Source organism: Malus sylvestris, chromosome 3 (assembly GCF_916048215.2).
Source record: "Malus sylvestris chromosome 3, drMalSylv7.2, whole genome shotgun sequence".
Taxonomy (NCBI): domain Eukaryota; kingdom Viridiplantae; phylum Streptophyta; class Magnoliopsida; order Rosales; family Rosaceae; genus Malus; species Malus sylvestris.
Window position 1 is genome coordinate 25,429,162 of NC_062262.1, and position 18,128 is coordinate 25,447,289.

At 39.0% G+C, this 18,128-nt stretch overlaps 2 protein-coding genes and 1 long non-coding RNA gene across 3 annotated transcripts; 1 reads left to right on the forward strand and 2 right to left on the reverse strand.

The window, feature by feature from the left end:
* Window positions 1-395: 395 nt before the first annotated feature.
* Window positions 396-12,590, reverse strand: LOC126614471 (transcription initiation factor TFIID subunit 6-like). Its single transcript, XM_050282145.1, has 13 exons — window positions 12,447-12,590; window positions 12,029-12,230; window positions 11,482-11,568; window positions 5,048-5,149; window positions 4,852-4,960; window positions 4,452-4,555; window positions 4,238-4,372; window positions 4,058-4,153; window positions 3,775-3,899; window positions 2,928-3,060; window positions 2,598-2,723; window positions 2,401-2,512; window positions 396-903 (listed from the first exon to the last, which is right to left on the reverse strand). Exons 2-13 carry the CDS (start codon window positions 12,152-12,154, stop codon window positions 563-565), a joined length of 1,596 nt encoding a protein of 531 aa, XP_050138102.1. The 5' UTR covers window positions 12,155-12,230; window positions 12,447-12,590; the 3' UTR covers window positions 396-562.
* LOC126614477 (uncharacterized) lies at window positions 5,051-10,268 on the forward strand. The gene is made up of 2 exons (XR_007620398.1): window positions 5,051-5,198; window positions 10,111-10,268. It is a non-coding gene; the product is annotated as an uncharacterized LOC126614477 (long non-coding RNA).
* A 1,664-nt stretch (window positions 12,591-14,254) lies between the features above and the next one.
* Window positions 14,255-17,938, reverse strand: LOC126614476 (syntaxin-52-like). The gene is made up of 6 exons (XM_050282152.1): window positions 17,782-17,938; window positions 16,397-16,615; window positions 15,881-16,083; window positions 15,678-15,778; window positions 15,513-15,557; window positions 14,255-14,570 (listed from the first exon to the last, which is right to left on the reverse strand). The coding sequence occupies exons 1-6, from the start codon at window positions 17,802-17,804 to the stop codon at window positions 14,439-14,441; spliced, it is 723 nt and encodes a 240-aa protein (XP_050138109.1). The 5' UTR covers window positions 17,805-17,938; the 3' UTR covers window positions 14,255-14,438.
* Between the last annotated feature and the right edge of the window lie 190 nt (window positions 17,939-18,128).

The following is an 18,128-nucleotide window of genomic DNA, read 5'->3' on the forward strand; positions in this document are numbered from 1 at the left end:
TATTCCTCTGACCCCCACTTCATTTGTTAAACGTTTCTGTTGAGAGCAAAGCAACATGGAATTTTAAGTAAAACTTGGCTTACGCATTATGATTAAGTTGGATGAGTGGTTTTGGTTAAGCGGAAGTAACCTCTATTTATGTATGACCCTTGATTCTTCTTTGATTGCTTTGGTTAGTAGATAATACAGGAATTCGAAGTATATGAAGGTGTTTTCAGCAAAAGGTGCCTTCAATAACCACCATTAAATTATTAAGTAGAGTTCCAGAAAATAATGGGGGGAAGGGAGCAAAACAGAAGGAACATTAAAAACACCACCATCCAAGAGCACATAACCTTCATGCGCTTCTGGGGTCACTATCACTTCTAACGAATGGTGCCAAAGTTTCAAGCAAGTTATGTAAGCATAATCTGTCTATTATTTAGGGCCTCAGATACCCGAATAACTTTTGTATGCATACAAATGGATAACCTACAGGACTCTTTAACTACAACACGAGAATCGGAGTTAAACAAATGATTCACATTCTTAAGAACAATAAATACCAACGACAGCAAATTAATCACAAGAAGAAAGACAACTCTGGTTTGGGTGTAAAGGACAACACGCTTTCACCAAAATATTCGAACAATGATGCCATTAGATGTCCTGCGTTTGTCTCCTCCTTCCACGCCTGAGCAAGAACTGTTGACCCCTTTACCGTTTTCCCACTGGCCTCCCTTCCCAACATGTGTTCCTTTGGTAACTGGTGGGACATCGATACAGATGTGGAGAATCCACCTGCAGCTCCTTGCATGTCAACTTGCATGGAGTTCATTGGCATTGCTCCCACCGCACCATCAGTAGCTAGTTTTTTTAGTGGTGGTTGTTGCATCATGTTGTCTGTGCTTGCTTTGCGTTTATCTAGATTGAACAGGAGGAGGTTAAGCACAAGGACGATATGGGAAAAAGCACATATTTAAGTTAATTGAAGTAAACAAACTTGCCACCATCTTCAAACCTTGTTCTCTAGAGGCTAAGGCTACCATGTGAAGGGAAGAAACATATAAAAAGGTCGTACCCAGTGCACAAGGCTCCCGCTTTACGCAGGGTCTGGGAGAGGTGAATGTCGGCTAGCCTTACCCCCATTTATGGAGAGGCTGCTCCCAAGTCTCGAACCCGAGACCTACCGCTCATGGGCGAAGGGAAGAAACATATGTTCTGTATAAATTTTTACAGCTCTAAACAGATTGGTCTTACAAAGAAAATATTCTTGGTTAGCTATACTATAGTTGCATACGTTTGACCCATGCAAACGCATATCCCAAGGCCAGTATGCATGTGCACAGAGGGAGAACTTAAAGAGGCAATTAAGAAGAATCAAGTATTCAACCAGATTTCCAGTATAATTTCACCTTTGCCATGTTCCTTGAAAGATTGAAACAACAAACACTATACAGGACAAAATTTTAACACCCAAAACCATTCAACAGGCCAGTATAATAAATACCATTCTGAAGTTTCCATTATCACCCTATTTCCTGTCAGTTCTACAAACACACACCAAATTTAGTGACAAACAGAAGCAAACACTGACAATGACCATCTAAAACTAACGCCATATCAAAAATCCATCACTTGCAACTTACATTACAGAAGCATGGACAACAATGATTCTGTCAGAATTATATTTAAAGCCAACATCTGATTTCCACAGTTCTAGGCCATGCATAGTTTTTAAACGAACTTGGCACAAAACACATCTATTCCGATTCTGCTTGGTATGAGATATCAGCCTCATTAAGTGGGTGGATTACATACTGTATATCATAGCACATACATGCATCACCTTGTCTCACACTCAACCATCCTCCAAAGGCAGACAATTACTAGCTACTCTATGGCTCATTATACTATCTTTAGTATCTTTTAATACAGCCACAAATTCCACTGTAGTTGGATTATCATCATGATTATTTAGTGGTTATCACGAATACTATTTTTGTCCATATATTTATCACAGTTAGATGACTACCTGATTTCTCATTTAGCTGTTGTTTTGTAAAGACAATCCTCAAATAGGAATACTGTGTTTGTCCATATACTTATCACAGTTAGATGACTACCTGATTCCTTATTTGGCTGTTATTTTGTAAAGACAATCCTCAAGTAGGTACCTAACAAGTGAACAGTTTGGATAATAGGATTGCATTGAGTTGGGCCACATGCAATCCTTCCTCTTATGAAAGAAGTTACATCCCTTTCTTAAGTTTTCCAACATAATGTATATACATGTGTGTATGATTCACATTAACCTGAATACCGAACACAAATCACACCACTCGCACAGAGCAATATGAATGGATCAATGTATGTTCAGGGAACATAGCATAGCAATTAAAGAAGTTAAGGAAAGCGTACTTGTCATTGTTGTTGCAACCTTTCCATTCCTTTTCCAAACAGCATGAGCTGGAGGAGACCACAGACTATGGAACAGCTTGAGCCGATCATGCATGCATTGGCCAGCAGCATTCTGGAAGTGGCATACCATGTCAAAGTCAATTTGATAGCAAACCCATGCACATAACAACAAAATCTGGATTGAAATATGAACTAACCAGCAAAGCCCCATAGACACGCCAAGCTTCTTGCCTCTTTATCTCATTCTTTTGCTTCTCAATTATCATTTCTGGCTCAAGAAGTTGCATATACGAATCAAGATTTGGAAGTATGAGTAGACGAACCTGTCCAACATTAAGAAGCATCTCAATTTTCTCAAAGCCAACACAAAAAGATGTTTCTAGTAGGAAAAGTAGAAAAACCAAGGCCATGAAGGCAGCCACAATTAAAACTAAATGCAACTGTGCTAAGAAAATATTTCCAACACGCAAGAGACTGCAGCCTTATTAGAAAATTCATGTAACATAAAAGCATGCACTAGAGCATACCACAGTGGGACCAAGAGCTGCTATCCCTTGAATTGCACCATAATGCTGAGATAATGCTTTTGTTGGATCCAAGAAAGCATGAAGCAGAGTCCTTGTCAAACGTGGTTGAAGATTGTGATAAACATGCCCAAATCTGCAAAAACACACTGCTAATAAAATATAGAAATATCTTGACATAAGGCTAGAATTTTAAATAAGGAAAACTAATGAAAAGGGCTTGAAAACTTTGAGTTTTAATGATAAGGACAAAATAAAGGGTAAAGTGAATAGTACCAGATTTGACTTTTTAGTGTAAAAATGTGGTTTTTCGTTAAAGTGAACAGTACCGTGGGCTTTTCGTTAAAACTCCCTTTTAAATAATCCAGTATCCCATTATTTTTAAACAGTCTGTACGGTGCCAATTTATTCAAAAAGGGTAATTGGTCACAATGTCGGACTAAGTTTTACTAAAATTATAAATCTGGCAGACCGAGTCAGCTACGTTAGTTGGAACATGGTTCTTGATTTATGTAAAAGGAGCCCTGACTATAATACGTGTACTTAGACCACGCAACCATTCAATAATGCCACATACACGTTCCAGCCTTTGGCTTAGTATGCGTAAATATAATTGTACGTTACAAGAATGACCTTCAGGCAATATAAACAAGATTTTCCAATGACCAATGCATGAGACATGATGAACCAAATTGAAATTAACGATCAACTTTTTCTTCTTTTTGGTAAGCATATATTGCCGGTATTTTTCCAATGCATATATTGCACAACATTGCTATACTTGTTGCAAGTATCTATGCCTTAAACAAAGAAATAGGTTTAACAAAAAATAAATAAAAAAAGTCTTCACCTTTTGCAAATTGAAGACACCAGGTTTGCTGTAAAGTTTCTAAGTTCCCAGTGATTGTCAGTGTATCTATTCCCTAATCTTTTTGCAACAAGGCAGGTAATAACAGATGGCATCAATTGTTGTAGCTGGAACAAATTACAAAATTAGATACACAAAACCTAACTTGAAATGGAACTTTTAAATAGCTGATAGACAAACTATAAATTCTTCTGAAATATCAGATTGAAGATGATATAGCTACAAAATCTATGTACTTCAACAGTTGATAGAATGCACTTCTTACATAAGGTTCAATATGTATATGAGGATTTTGAAGAAGGCTCCGGACAAGACGCATCAAAGCAAATAGCAGAGGGAAATTATTCAAATTCCGTGTAACCTGAGACAATTGGAGGAAAAAGTCACTTACAATGCATGACAAAAAGCAATCGGTCCCAATTTAAGATATCACCAGAATGACTACCTCATCAGCAACAAAGCATGTGAAGTATGGAACCAACGCATGGAGTCCGGAATCTGTTGCCAAGCTCACTAATGCTTCTTTGAAGAGGGTGGAACTAGACCTGCGAGTAAGCTCGGTAATCTTCTCAAAGTAAAGCTGCGGAGGCAACCACAGGGAAATTGCCATTAGATATTATTTTACATGAAGTGAACAAAGAACATGGAAAAGAAAATACCTGAAGTTCCCTTGACAATACATGCTTAACAGGCAATTTAATCTCTACAGGAAGTCCATCTTCCTTGTATTCAGATTTTTTGACATCAGAGTACGCTGCAAGTGCTACAAAGCAAAGCATTATGGCAATCCAAATTAGTATTGATGGTAAAGTTAAATTTCAAATAAAATTGGTCATACTTCGGAAAACGGAACAATGATTAAGCAAATTATTAGAAATGAAATATATCATCATTAATCAGAGCAGAACGTGATTAAATAAGGGGTTTACGTAGTGGATATGCAAATTATAATTCAAAATATGATGCCTGCCTCGGCATGGTAGACTAGGAGAAAAACCTTGGTAAAGACTAGATCCCTAAATTAGCCAAGAAAATCTTGTATATAAGTTCAGCAGCTACCTTCAACAGAAGCATTTTCTGGAATTGCAGGTTGAACACCTTCAATTGCCAGCCAGTGAGCAGTAATTGATACATCAAGAGGTGCCCTTGGTAAAGGTGCTTCAATGACCTTTAATATCATGTAATATATAAGAAGAAAGTAATTGATATATTTCGCATAGAAAACCTATATTTCAAGTCATCAACAAGCACTTACATCTTTAAATTCCACATCCTTGTCATCAATGTAGAACAAATCCTTATGTCCAGCAGCTCTCTTGAATCTCAAAGGATCTCCAGAGGCAAACCCATATATTGGCTATTGCATGAAGAAGACATACAAATTTTTATCTTTGTTTATTGAGAAGGTTATGTACATATACATGAGTCAAAATAAGCACACAAGAGGGAGCCTTCACAAAGGTTGCTTAGGAGAAGTCTCAGCAGTCGGTAGAGCCCCAGAAAGAGAAGGCACCGGAGGGGGATCATTTGGAGCCTCAGTACTGGACAGAACCCTAGAAGGAGGAGGCATCAGAGGTTGATCATTTGGAGCTTCATTACGCGGTACAGCCCCAGAAGACGAAGGCAATAAATGCCTTTGGAACAAACCCACAAATCTCTGATGATCAAGTAAAACCTGACCATCAGTTTCCTTCATCTGGTCAAGCTTCCTCTTCATGTTTGTAGCATAGTCATGTGCGAGCCGGTGCAACTGTTTATTCTCATGCTTGAGCCCTCTAATCTCCTGTTTGAGACTCATCACTTCAGCCGCCAATGATTCAACTTGGCGGGTTCGAGCAAATAGGCGTTGGGCCATATTAGACACAGAACCTGCACACTGAACACTGAGAGCCAGCGAATCCTTAACAGCTAACTCATCAGACCGTTTGGAAAGTAGTCTGTTATCTTTGGGAGTGAGAAGGTTCCTGGCCACCACCGCAGCGGTCATATCATTCTTCATCACGGAATCCCCAACGGTAAGAGGACCAGTAGGGGAGACGAAGGATGGGCGCCATATGTTGTCTGGAGAAGGCGGGGCTGCCTCTTCAACAAGGTTCAAGTCAAAACGACGGTCGGAGGGGCCAGACATTTTCAAAGGTGTTGAAGAGAGAAGAGGTCGGACAAATCAAGATCTTAGAAGTGCAAGAATGAAGCTTCTACTGGTGGAGATTCAAGTGTGCTTTGGAACTTAATGCCAGCCCCTATAAAAATCTGCACTCGACGAAGCTTCAGAAATCGAAGAGGCGCCTGCTCAGAAATCGAAGAGGCGCCTGCTCAGAAATCGAAGAGGCGTTTGCTTTCTCAAAAGCTGGGCTGCTTAGAGATCACGAGGGTTGATCTCAGAAATCGAAGAGGCGTTTGCTTTCTCAAAAGTTGGGCTGCTCAAAGACCACGAAGGCCGATCTCAAAAATCGAAGAGGCGCTCGCTTTCTCAAAAGCTGGGCTCCCCAGAGACCACGAGGGCCGATATCAGAAATCGAAGATGCACCTACTTTTCCAGCCTTTTCCAGCCTTGTCAGCACCTGTCACACGCACACTCAGTTTTGCGGAAATTATGGGCATTCTGTCAAAGACTTCTGGGGAAGTAGAAAACACATGAATCTTACTGTTCAATCACCCACTTCCCACACGCAACAATAGCTCATGGGTACCACAGATAACTTTGCCAAAGTTCTCTGCCAAAGTTGAGCACGTGAAGCTTGCAGCTCCCACTACATCACTCTGACCAAGAAGGGTAAAAGAATAGCAAAGAAACAGCACTAACAAAGTTTAGACCCATAAATTTTGAAGGTCTAGCTACCATATTATTACCCACAAGGGTAAAGGAACAGTACCACTGCTGGATAATTGGAAAGTCCCTGTGTGTCAACCTCTGTGCTTCGTGGCAAGGTAGACTAGCAAACATGCCCAACCTTTACTCACATTCGAGAAAACACTCCCAATAAGATTGCTTGCTCCAAAATCGAAGAGGCACCGTCCTCCGAATCTCGAGAGCCAGACTCCCAACATGACTACTTTCTTAAAAATCGAAGAGAGGGTAAAGGAACAGTACCATTGCTGGATAATTGGAAAGTCCCTGTGTGTCAACCTCTGTGCTTCGTGGCAAGGTAGACTAGCAAACATGCCCAACCTTTACTCACATTCGAGAAAACACTCCCAACAAGATTGCTTGCTCCAAAATCGAAGAGGCACCGCCCTCCGAATCTCGAGAGCCAGACTCCCAACATGATTACTTTCTCAAAAATCGAAGAGACACTGCTCCCCGAATCTTGAGAGCCAGACCCCCAGCATGATTGCTTTCTCAAAAATCGATGAGGCATCGTTCTCCGAATCAATCGAAGAGGCGCTCGCTTTCTCAAAAGCTGGGCTGCTCAGAGACCACGAGGGCCGATCTCAGAAATCGAAGAGGCACCTACTTTTCTAGCCTTGTCAACACCTGTCACACGCACACTCAGCTTTGCAGAAATTATGGGCATTCTGTCAAAGACTTTTGGTGAAGTAGAAAGCACATGAATCTTACTGTTCAATCACCCACTTCCCACACGCAACAATAGCTCATGGGTACCACAAATAACTTTGCCAAAGTTCTCTGCCAAAGTTGAGCACGTGAAGCTTGCAGCTCCCACTACATCGCTCTGACCAAGAAAGGTAAAAGAATAGCAAAGAAACAGCACTAACAAAAGTTTAGACACATAAATTTTGAAGGTCTAGCTACCATATTATTACCCACAACTGTAAAGGAACAGTACCACTGCTGGATAATTGGAAAGTCCCTGTGTGTCAACATCTGTGCTTCGTGGCAAGGTAGACTAGCAAACATGCCCAACCTTTACTCACATTCGAGAAAACACTCCCAATAAGATTGCTTGCTCCAAAATCGAAGAGGCACCGTCCTCCGAATCTCGAGAGCCAGACTCCCAACATGACTACTTTCTCAAAATCGAAGAGAGGGTAAAGGAACAGTACCATTGCTGGATAATTGGAAAGTCCCTGTGTGTCAACCTTTGTGCTTCGTGGCAAGGTAGACTAGCAAACATGCCCAACCTTTACTCACATTCGAGACAACACTCCCAACAAGATTGCTTGCTCCAAAATCGAAAAGGCACCACCCTCCGAATCTCGAGAGCCAGACTCCCAACATGATTACTTCCTCAAAAATCGAAGAGACACTGCTCTCCGAATCTCGAGAGTCATACCCCCAGCATGATTGCTTTCTCAAAAATCGAAGAGGCATCGTTCTCCGAATCTCGAGAGCCAGATACCACAGACCACTTTTTCAAAGTGCTCTGACAGAGTTAAAACATGTGAAACTGGCAGCTCCCACTACCGTGCTATGACCAAGCAGGGTAAAGGAATAGCATTACTACTTGTTGTTAGGGAGACTCCTATATATGTCGACCTCCATCCCCAACGGACAGGCAGACCTGCAAAAATGCTCAACCCTTCATCATATCTGAGAGGGCACTCCCAACGAAGCCTTTCGAAATATTCAGCTTTCTTTCCCCCCGATAATACCTCTGCAAACAAGCTATACTAGAGCAAGAATATCTCATATCATCAGGGTTAAAAGCAAGAGTATCCCATATCATGCTTTTTCCCTGTCTTTTCTTTTGGCCTTGTTTTTACCTGCAAGACAAGGAGAAAGAGAACAATCAGTCAGCACTTGGAATCAAGCTTCCAGCCAGGAACTGACTGCCTGGAACCCCTTACCTGATTACTTACCTGGCATTGCTCTCGAGTACTCATCTTCAACATCTTATGTTTCCAGGGAAGATTCCGCATCTGCTTGAGGAACAGATAGGGCAAGTGCGAAGGATACAAGGAAGCATGTGGAGACAAGCGTAACAGCACACGTGCCGATACATTCATTACTCTGTCAAAAGCAAAAGTATCCCATATCAGCAGGGTGGAACGTACTCTAGATTTGATGGACTTGTTTTGACCCTCAAATTCTTCAGTCGGCCTTATACTCTGGAGGAAACCAGAAAACCCTCCAGCTCAGTTCAAGAATAAGCCTGTGGAAAGTTAATTCTTCAAAAGCAAAAGTATCTCATATCATCTCTTCTCATTTTTCTTCTCTTTATCCTTCATGCTGCTGCAAGATGGGGAGAAGGTGAACAATCAGTCGGAGCTCTGATTGCTTACCTTGTCTGTCATCTCTTTCAGCAGACCCCCTAGCTCGGCGACTTGGGGGACTCCTACTACATGGTTTGTATCGCGCTTGACCAAGCCTGAAACTACAAGTAAGCTTCAAGTGAAATTGATACATTACCTTGTGCATCTCCACCAGTTAAAGATACCACCCCTGGATGGAGGAAGAGTACTTCCAGAGAAGATGCCACATCTACCTATGAGACAGATAAGGCAAGTCAAGACGACACCACACTCCGATACTTAGAAGTTTCGTGATTACGAGATCATTCTCCCACAATATTTCCTAATGTCATTTGTACTAAATCATTCACTTGTACTCACTAAATGAGAGCTTGAACCTATGTACTTGTGTAAACCCTTCACAATTAATGAGAACTCTTCTATTCCGTGGACGTAGCCAATCTGGGTGAACCACGTACATCTTGTGTTTGCTTTCCTATCTCTATCCATTTATATATTTATCCACACTAATGACCGGAGCAATCTAGCGAAGATCACAAAAAGCGATCGTTTTCGCTACCTAGGATCTATCTTGCAAGAGAACGGAGAATTAGATGGAGATCTCAACCATAGAATACGAGCTGGATGGAAAGAGTGCATCCGGCGTGTTGTGTGACCGTCGTAGGCCACTGAAGCTCAAGGGAAAATTTTATAGGACGGCAATAAGGCTAGCGATGTTGTATGGCACAGAATGTTGGGTGGTGAAGCATCAACACGTACACAAAATGGGTGTAGCGGAGATGAGGATGCTTCGTGGGATGTGTGGGCACACGAGAAAGGATAAGATTGGGAATGAGGATATCCGAGGTAAAGTAGGAGTAGCCGAAATTGTAGGAAAGATGAGAGAAAATCGGCTCCGGTGATTTTGAACATGTGCAAAGAAGGCCGACTGACGCTCCGGTTCGAAGATGTGACTACGGGACAGAGGTTCAGGGCCGAAGGGGTAGAGGAAGACCTAGGACAACTTTGGAAGAGACTCTAAGAAAAGACTTAGAGTACTTGGATCTAACGGAGGACATGACACAAAACCGAGCGCAATGGCGTTCTAGGATTCATATAGCCGACCCCACTTAGTGGGAAAAGGCTTTGTTGTTGTTGTTGTTGTTGTTGTTGTTTATTGAGAAGGTGAACATGAGTTAAACAAATAAAATCAGAAAATGAAAGCAATGGACAACCTTTTCAAACTTAAGGGCCGTTTGATAAACATTCCGATTTCAGTTCTTGGTTTTCACTTTTTTGAAAACTTAAAACTGAAATCTTGTTTGGTAACTATTTTCTGTTTTTTTTTTTTAAAATGAAAACGAAAAACCATACACTGAAAACTCAAGAAAGTAGTTTTCAGTTTTTTTTTTTAAGTGAAAACAAAAATTGAACCTAAAAAGAGTTCAGTTTTCAAAAAAGTGAAAACAAAGGTGAAAATGAAAATGAAATGGTTATCAAACTGCCCCCCAGAAATTCCTATTTTTCAGCACAGTATCCACACACATGGGACAAACATGATACACTTTAAGACGCTCAAAGACACTCAAACCCCTAACAAACCAAAAAAGGAGGAGGAAGAGGAGGGGGGGGGGAAGGGAATGTTGGCTTAGACATGTGGAGCACCATTCTATCCATCAGTTAATAGATCCTACCACACTATATCAGACTGCATAACATATCCGCTCCCTCAAAATTTATTATAATTTCATTTTCTGAGAAAATGATACCGCATCTCTTTCTATATACATATATAAACAGTGCGTACCAAGGTGTGAAGTGGGAGAGAAGGTATTTCATAAGGTTTTGAATAACTCATGCAGCACGTCCTTGAACAATACTCAAGGCTTTGGGCTGAGTAGTCACAAAGAGAAACAAATGGGACCTATCACAGGAATGTCACAAAATCCACCGTTCTTGGGAACCAAATAGAAATGGGACCTATCGGGTCTATCTTGCAGAGGTGCTCAAATTGCATTCTCATATCAAGGCTAGGAAGCAAATAAAATGGTTTAGGGGCTTTCCAGTACAGTGTAGATAGAAGGCAAAGAAGGCCCCTTTCCAGGAGATTGTCCCAAGATTTCATACCTATTAGAGTATTGAATACTTTTATCCTTCTAAGAATCTTTTCCCATCCACTTTATCTTACGAGTCCAGGAAGCATTTTTCTGTTTAGGGTTCAGACTTAATTCCATTTTTCTGTTTAATAGAGTTCAGACTTAACTCCATAAAAGATCCCCAAGGTCTTACCATAAAGATTATAAGTTCTAACGTGTATACTACAATGTATTAATCATGCAACAAAAAGATGCTCCAAGTATTTAACTAAACGTTAACAGAGTTCCAAAAAGAAAAAAAGAAAAAAAAAAGCAAGCAAACTAACAGAAAGAAAACTGAGACAATTTATAAAGCATTTAGAATGAAAGGAAGCAATCTTTACTCTCCAAGATAAAGAAAACCATAAGATTAAAACACCCCCTCAAAGGTACTCATATCTGAAAATAAAGTATGGCTTACGTCCACGTTTCTTAATTTAAGTGCACTATCCACATCATCTGTAGTCAGAATAGTCCGTCTCGAATGCCGCATGCATTTAATTGCCTCCTGCAATTATAAAACAAGCATTTGTTTCCTCACTGGCATAAATGGAACGCATAGACCACATAATGAACTCAAACCTATTATTTGCTTAACTCAACGATAATCTACCTTAAAGAAGAAAACAAGAAGTTGCTTCTTAGCTTGAACTTTTCCCTTGACTCTTATTTACAGATTAAATTTTTCCCTTAGCTCTTATTTACCGATAAGAAAACCAAACATTTAAAGGGATATTTTGTAAAATAACATTTTCGAGTTACAATTGGCAATGAAGGATAAGAATTTACACTTCAACACTCTCGGATACGTCCAATTCATACATCCAAATGCAACAAGTAAACTAAAGCTAGTTCTTTCATTTTTGTGAAAACCAAATGTCGAACCAATCTACAACCACCCACATGCCAAATTATACTGAATAAAATTGAGAACAAACCTACTGTAACAGCATTAACAAAGCAAATACCTGCATGATCTCTCGGACCCGATACTCAACATCCGGGGTAAGAGCAAGGGCGACATCGGGGGCCAAATTGGAAATGCCGATGCTCTGTGCTACAACTTCTATCGCTTCTTTCGGCACATTACTCATCTTTATTTGATTTGACAATTTTTTTCGCTTAATTCTTACATAAGCCCTCTTGCATCAATGGCCAACGCCACTGGTTCTGTAAAGAAATTATCAAATTAACAAGCAAAACCTAATTCGCAAAGGAATTGGCCAATTGGGTATGAAATTTTGTAGCAAAATTTGCGGGGAAACGAGATTAAGCAGAAAGAAAGTCCCAAAATTTGCATATGTGGAGCAATATAGGTATATACATATATTATACATGCAATTTAAGCTGTGTAGAGAAAGAGTGTTTTGAGAAGAAGAAATTTACCTGAAAACTGCACGGAATCGGACTTTAGGTTTGACTGTAATGGTGGACGACGAGTGCCGGTGATGAAGTCAGAGACCCATGGCTGTCAGTTCAAAAGGAAAGAGGTTGCTTACTGGGCTTTGTGCCATGGGCCTGCAAATCAACAAGGCCCAAACCGCAAATATTAGGCCTACGAGGCCTATAATTTGTCTTCATTGTAAGACTATCTCTAACTGAAATGGCTAAATATAACTCTATCCAGAATTATAGTTCTGCAAAAATTTATTTTTAAATGAACAAGGTCATGCCATATTCATATATCATCTCAAATTTTTAAATGAACAAAGTCAGGCCATATTCATATATCATCTCCAACCAAAGGGGCTAAACATAGCACCCCAGATAATTTATTAGTTTTAACTTAATATTTTAAATTTATTGGTTAATTTAATTAAACTACCGTTGGAGGCTTTCAAATCTAGTCATTGAGTTTGAATCAATTATTGAACTGAGGAGTTGGGTCTCATAAAAGGGGCTAAGAGAAGGGCTACATTTGGTTTGCCTAATAGCCCTTTGCCTAATTGAAGATGAGTTTTTTGACAAATCATAGCGTTTTTTGGCTTTTAGACCTTTAGGCTTCCATTGGAGATGGCCTAAGGTATTCGAATTTGAGACATTTTTCAAGACTGGAAAAATATGTATCCTTGAACTAAATGAAAGGGATGAATGTCACTAATAGTATAGTATAGTAATATTGTTCTTTACTTGTGAGAGTTAAGACGGCGAATTCGACTCCAATAACCTAGGGAAAAATGCCATACCCACTTGGCCAATTCCTTGGCTACTTCTTGAATCTCATGAACAAAAGCAAGTAGCTTGTAACTCAAGCCCTTGAGAGCATTAATCATTGCTCATGTAGTCATGTTTTCGATTCATTCATCTTCCAACATTAACGTTAAATCACCAGATATGAATCGTTGTATCAAAAAAAAAAAAAAACAAACAAACAAATATGTGATGAAAGTGTATAGATTTGTGTGGAGTTCATTCCCATTACCGTTTGGATGTGGAATTTTTTCAAGGGTGTTAGTGTTCAACTATTTTTTTAGCACATCGATATTTTTACATTAAGGAATGAGGAGTTCAACTAAGCCACACAATAAGCAGTCTAATTTGGTATCAAATTCGCCATCCATAAGATTCGAACATAAGACCTCTCACTTCTAAGCGAAAAGGAATACTACCAGTACTATGGTACTGAGCATTCAATTTTGATCGAAATTATTGAAAATAAAAATGAAGACCAACTTCTAAATTTTCGTCTATTTAAATTCCCTTTCTTTCCCATAAAATTGTTGTCGAGTTCCGGCCTCTATTTAAATAATTAGGACTCGTTTAGTGAACTAAATGAAATTGGGTCTTAGAATTGGTAAGGACTTGTATGACAAAGACTTGTAATACATGTATAAGGACAAGTTAAACAACCCACTATAATGTGGATTCATAACCCATCATGTTATGTCATGTTCAACTCACATTTTAGCACAACAAACTACGTACTGAGCTCAAGTCTATTTTAATTGATCACAATCTATCTCATCTAACCCACCAAACGGAGCCTATTTTAATTGATCACAATCTATCTCATCTAACCCACCAAACGGAGCCTAAAAGAAGAACATCCAATGGCAAAGGAATGTTATAAAACTGCTGCTCTTATGAATGATTGATTGTTTTCGGTTGACGTCAGTCTTTCAAAACATGCTTCCAAATTCATTCATGTATATTAACCGATCGGAACGATGTATTAAACAATGAAAAACAGAAAATATTCAAAGATGGTACTAATACGTGCCAATAAATAAAATTTACAATTATTTTAACAACACACAAATTCACAAACCGAAAAAACCAAGAAAGCCGAATACATCATCACAACGAAGACAGCAATCCACATCAAACACACACAAACTGGAAATCATGAGACTCGGTATACACTTATAGTTGGCATTATTACAAGTATTTGATCAGCAAAAATATCACAGCAATCAGAACTACGATCCCGACGACAGATAAAAGCATGCACATGCAAGAGCAACCACCCTTTGTCCGCTTGTTCAAAACTGCCAAGTTCTTCTGCACCCGCTGTTTTGGCAATTACGCGTAGACAAAATATTATGTGATTAATATTTGCTCAAGTTAAACTACTGCAATTCTTAAGGAAAGAAAGCGAAGAAATCAAAACAATCAACTTCAGCGACAGTCCTTGGCATGATATAATACCCCCACAGAGACTATAACATAAACATACTCTAAAAGCTTCATCACCAAACCTCAAATCAAATCTGCAATCTAAGTCATATGATTCTAGTTCGTCTACAACCCTTTTTTTCACTGTAAGACACCACCCAAAATGGTAGCAGCAAAATATTGAATTTTTTTTAGTAGGATATTTTCTTTTTCTTTTCTTTGAGTAGGATATATTTTTGAGAAGTTGCCTACCAAACACGTTCTTTGAATTTTAAAAAGTTAAATAAAAAATTGATTTTTTTTTTAAATCAAATTTTTTAGTCCTATTCTTAAGTAGGATACCAAATGGGGCCTAAGCTATTCTCCTCACGATCTCAGCCAAAACCCTCAGTTTGGAGTTACATATGTAAAAACATGAACCACTGGCTGTCCAAAAGATGAAAAAAGAATAAAGATTTATCACTTAAATCCCATCACTTTCCTTCAGTCTCTCTAGCAATTCCTAACCTTTAAAGTAACATAATTTTCTTCACTTGACAGCATCTAATATTTCCTCCTATCGGGCTTACTTTAGTAATAATTTTTTCCTAAGAAATACCAAGCAAAGAATTAACTACAGCCCACACTAATCAAAATGCATTTTATGAACGACAAGATGCTCTAAAAATTTTCCACCAGGGACACATCTTTTGCTTGTCAAGGTACACAATAGTCTTTTTTTCACTGTTGATTTTCTTTGTTTCCGGGAATTAAAACAGGTGGGAAGAAAAGACGTGTGCAACAGTCATTTGCTAAACAAGGGTCCACAATAATTTAAAAAACGAGTTAGATGATTACCCGTAGCCGAGAGTCCGTAACTTCCACATGATCATCCAAGTCATCCTGCACAATGGGCCAGAAAGAATAAGTAATACTGAGAGTACAAATACATTTTAGATAAATAAGTAATTACTATTTAGATGGAAGAGTCAAAAGCACAAGTAATAGAATGCAAGGACATACAATAAGTCTAGTGTGTAGGTCAAGTTCTTCATTGACTGCCAATGCAATATGTTTTGTGCTTATTACAGTCTCCTCCAATTTCTCAAGCCCCTCATCTTGCTCTGCTTCATAGGAACATCATGTAAAGATCAATATTGTGAAAATCAAACCATGTGCAAATATTACAGAACAACAAATAGTTAGATCTGGGATAAGGAGCTTGCCCTTCATAATTTGTCGTTGCAAACCAACAAGGCCGTAGTTGTCTAGTCCAACTGTTCTTCCCATGGCATCAGTTTTATTTATTTCTGGCCCCAGCAAGCTATCTCGGTTGGAAGAGTTGGACGTCAATGTTGAAGCCATCTGCTTCACTTTCGATCTTAAATTTCCTATCATATCCTTTCGACGATTCATCTCTTTCTCTGATCTGAGTTTCAAAAATGGCAGCATAAAGAATGTCATACAATGATAGCCAGAAGTATCTTTAACAGTATGAAGGACTATCATACAATAACTATGTTTGATTTTGATCAAAAGTTTCATGAGCTTTTATCACAAACGGTGATCACATGAAATGCATACTCAAAGAACTCATAACTTGGGAATAAACCCCGTCACATGCTACATTGACCAATAGAAACCGGAAATGAAAGAAGAGCATACAACATTGTTCAATTCCTATATTTGTTCCAATAGCAGTTTGGGGTATGCATTAAAACAAGTCAACTATGATGACTTACATGTGCTGTTTTCCAGGGAGTTTTGACAGAAGGGACTGTAAGCTATCAAGTCTAGTCCCCAATATTGTAATCTTCCGCCGTATAGCAGAGACATGACGCTGGGTGTCAGGACCTGCAGGCAATGTACTCAGTTCAGATATCATACCACTGATATCATCAGCAAGTTTTGTTGCTTCGTTATATTCCTTTATCCATGAGTCCGAAGAAGATGCCATTGTACTGAAATAAAAAGGGCAAATTAACTCATCAATAACATTCTCAGGGATTGCTTTTGTACAAATGAACTCAATATCTTTCAATATATTTGGGCCTTGCATAGGATTATAAAAATCAGATGACAAGTAAAATACAAAGGTTAACCATGGGCAGGAGATTATATCTAGAATAGCACCGCGTAAGGATATTTCATCTTTCTGGTTAGCACAATTTTTATTTTTCCCCAAGAACTTTACCAACCCACCATATCTTTGACCTTAAGCTGAAAAGACAGAGGATTTATTTGGTACGAGTAACATAGCATGAGCAGTACTTGTTTGGTTGATAAGCACTTAAGAAACAATAATAAATTCGCATCAAAATCAACAGTTCCCTCTATGTAATCCTGCAGCTAATTTCCAATTAATTTAAACCTATCAATACCAAAGCATTGTCACCTAGCTATAAATTCAGCCCAAACTACTAAGTGCTTTTTGGCACAATAAAAGTGCTGTGTTGACCGAGTGCAAACCAAGAAACTTCTCAGAAATGCATATCCAGCTGAACACGGTTACACCACCATTTTTTGGAGCATAAACTTCCACATATAAGATCTCTATTTATTTAGTCCAATCTTACCGACTCTAAAAACTACTATATCCATGACGAACCCAAAACATTAACATACATCAGGAACATTGCCTAATTCCAAAATGGTAACAATTACACTTTCTACCAGAATTTGATCAAAAATCTACAACACCATATAAAGGACCTCTACCTTAGAAAAATTGAAGGAAACCAGCTAACAAGTACATTGCATCAACTCATCACAAAAATCCTGCTTGTCTCGTTTACTGTGGAATGCAGCGACACCGGCCATAACTAAGCTCTTAATTTGCCTAATTCTAAGTAAGTTGAGTGGATTACATGAACATTCTTCCACCAATTCTTCTAATCGATAGAACTCAAGTCTCAACCGAGAGCAACAAAAGTAATAAGAAAATTCTCAAAGCAAAAAGATGCAAATCGAGTGCTTTTGAAGCAACAAATCCACAATTCAAGCTGGGTAAAACAATTTGAACCAATTCAAGTAAATATTCAATCAAAGCAACTGATGCCCAGATAAAATCGATACAAATTCAAAACTTGAAACAAATTAAGAACTAATTAAAACAACATGCACAAACCTAAACGATCCCACATAACCCATAATTCGCCAAAAAAAAATTGCTGATCGACCCTAAACTGTAATCGAAATAGTCAAAACGAAACGAAGAAATTTTTGATCCCGATCATAAATGTACGGGGGGAAACAAGATTGAAATAGATATGATCCCAAAGTAGAGGGTGATGAATTACCTGATTTAGGGATTGCGATTGTGGGCCGTGGAGAATGAGGAGATCGGAACGAGGTCGTATCGGGATAGTGACGAGAATGGAGACGAGGGAGACAGTTTAACTTTAAAGGGAGGAGACGACGTCGTACGGCACAACCAACCAACAACACAGGGGAGAGGGACAGAGACAGGGAGAG

Coding starts and splice junctions, on each gene's coding strand:
- LOC126614476 (XM_050282152.1), bottom strand. CDS start 17,804: ATGGGTTATGTGGGATCGTTTAG. Junction 15,779..15,880: donor GCAACGACAAATTATGAAGG/GCAAGCTCCTTA, acceptor CCTATGAAGCAG/AGCAAGATGAGGGGCTTGAG. Junction 14,571..15,512: donor TTACGGACTCTCGGCTACGG/GTAATCATCTAA, acceptor TTGCCAAAACAG/CGGGTGCAGAAGAACTTGGC.
- LOC126614471 (XM_050282145.1), bottom strand. CDS start 12,154: ATGAGTAATGTGCCGAAAGAAGCGATAGAAGTTGTAGCACAGAGCATC. Junction 5,150..11,481: donor TTAAATTAAGAAACGTGGAC/GTAAGCCATACT, acceptor TTCATGCAATAG/CCAATATATGGGTTTGCCTC. Junction 3,061..3,774: donor GTGTCTTCAATTTGCAAAAG/GTGAAGACTTTT, acceptor GTGTTTTTGCAG/ATTTGGGCATGTTTATCACA.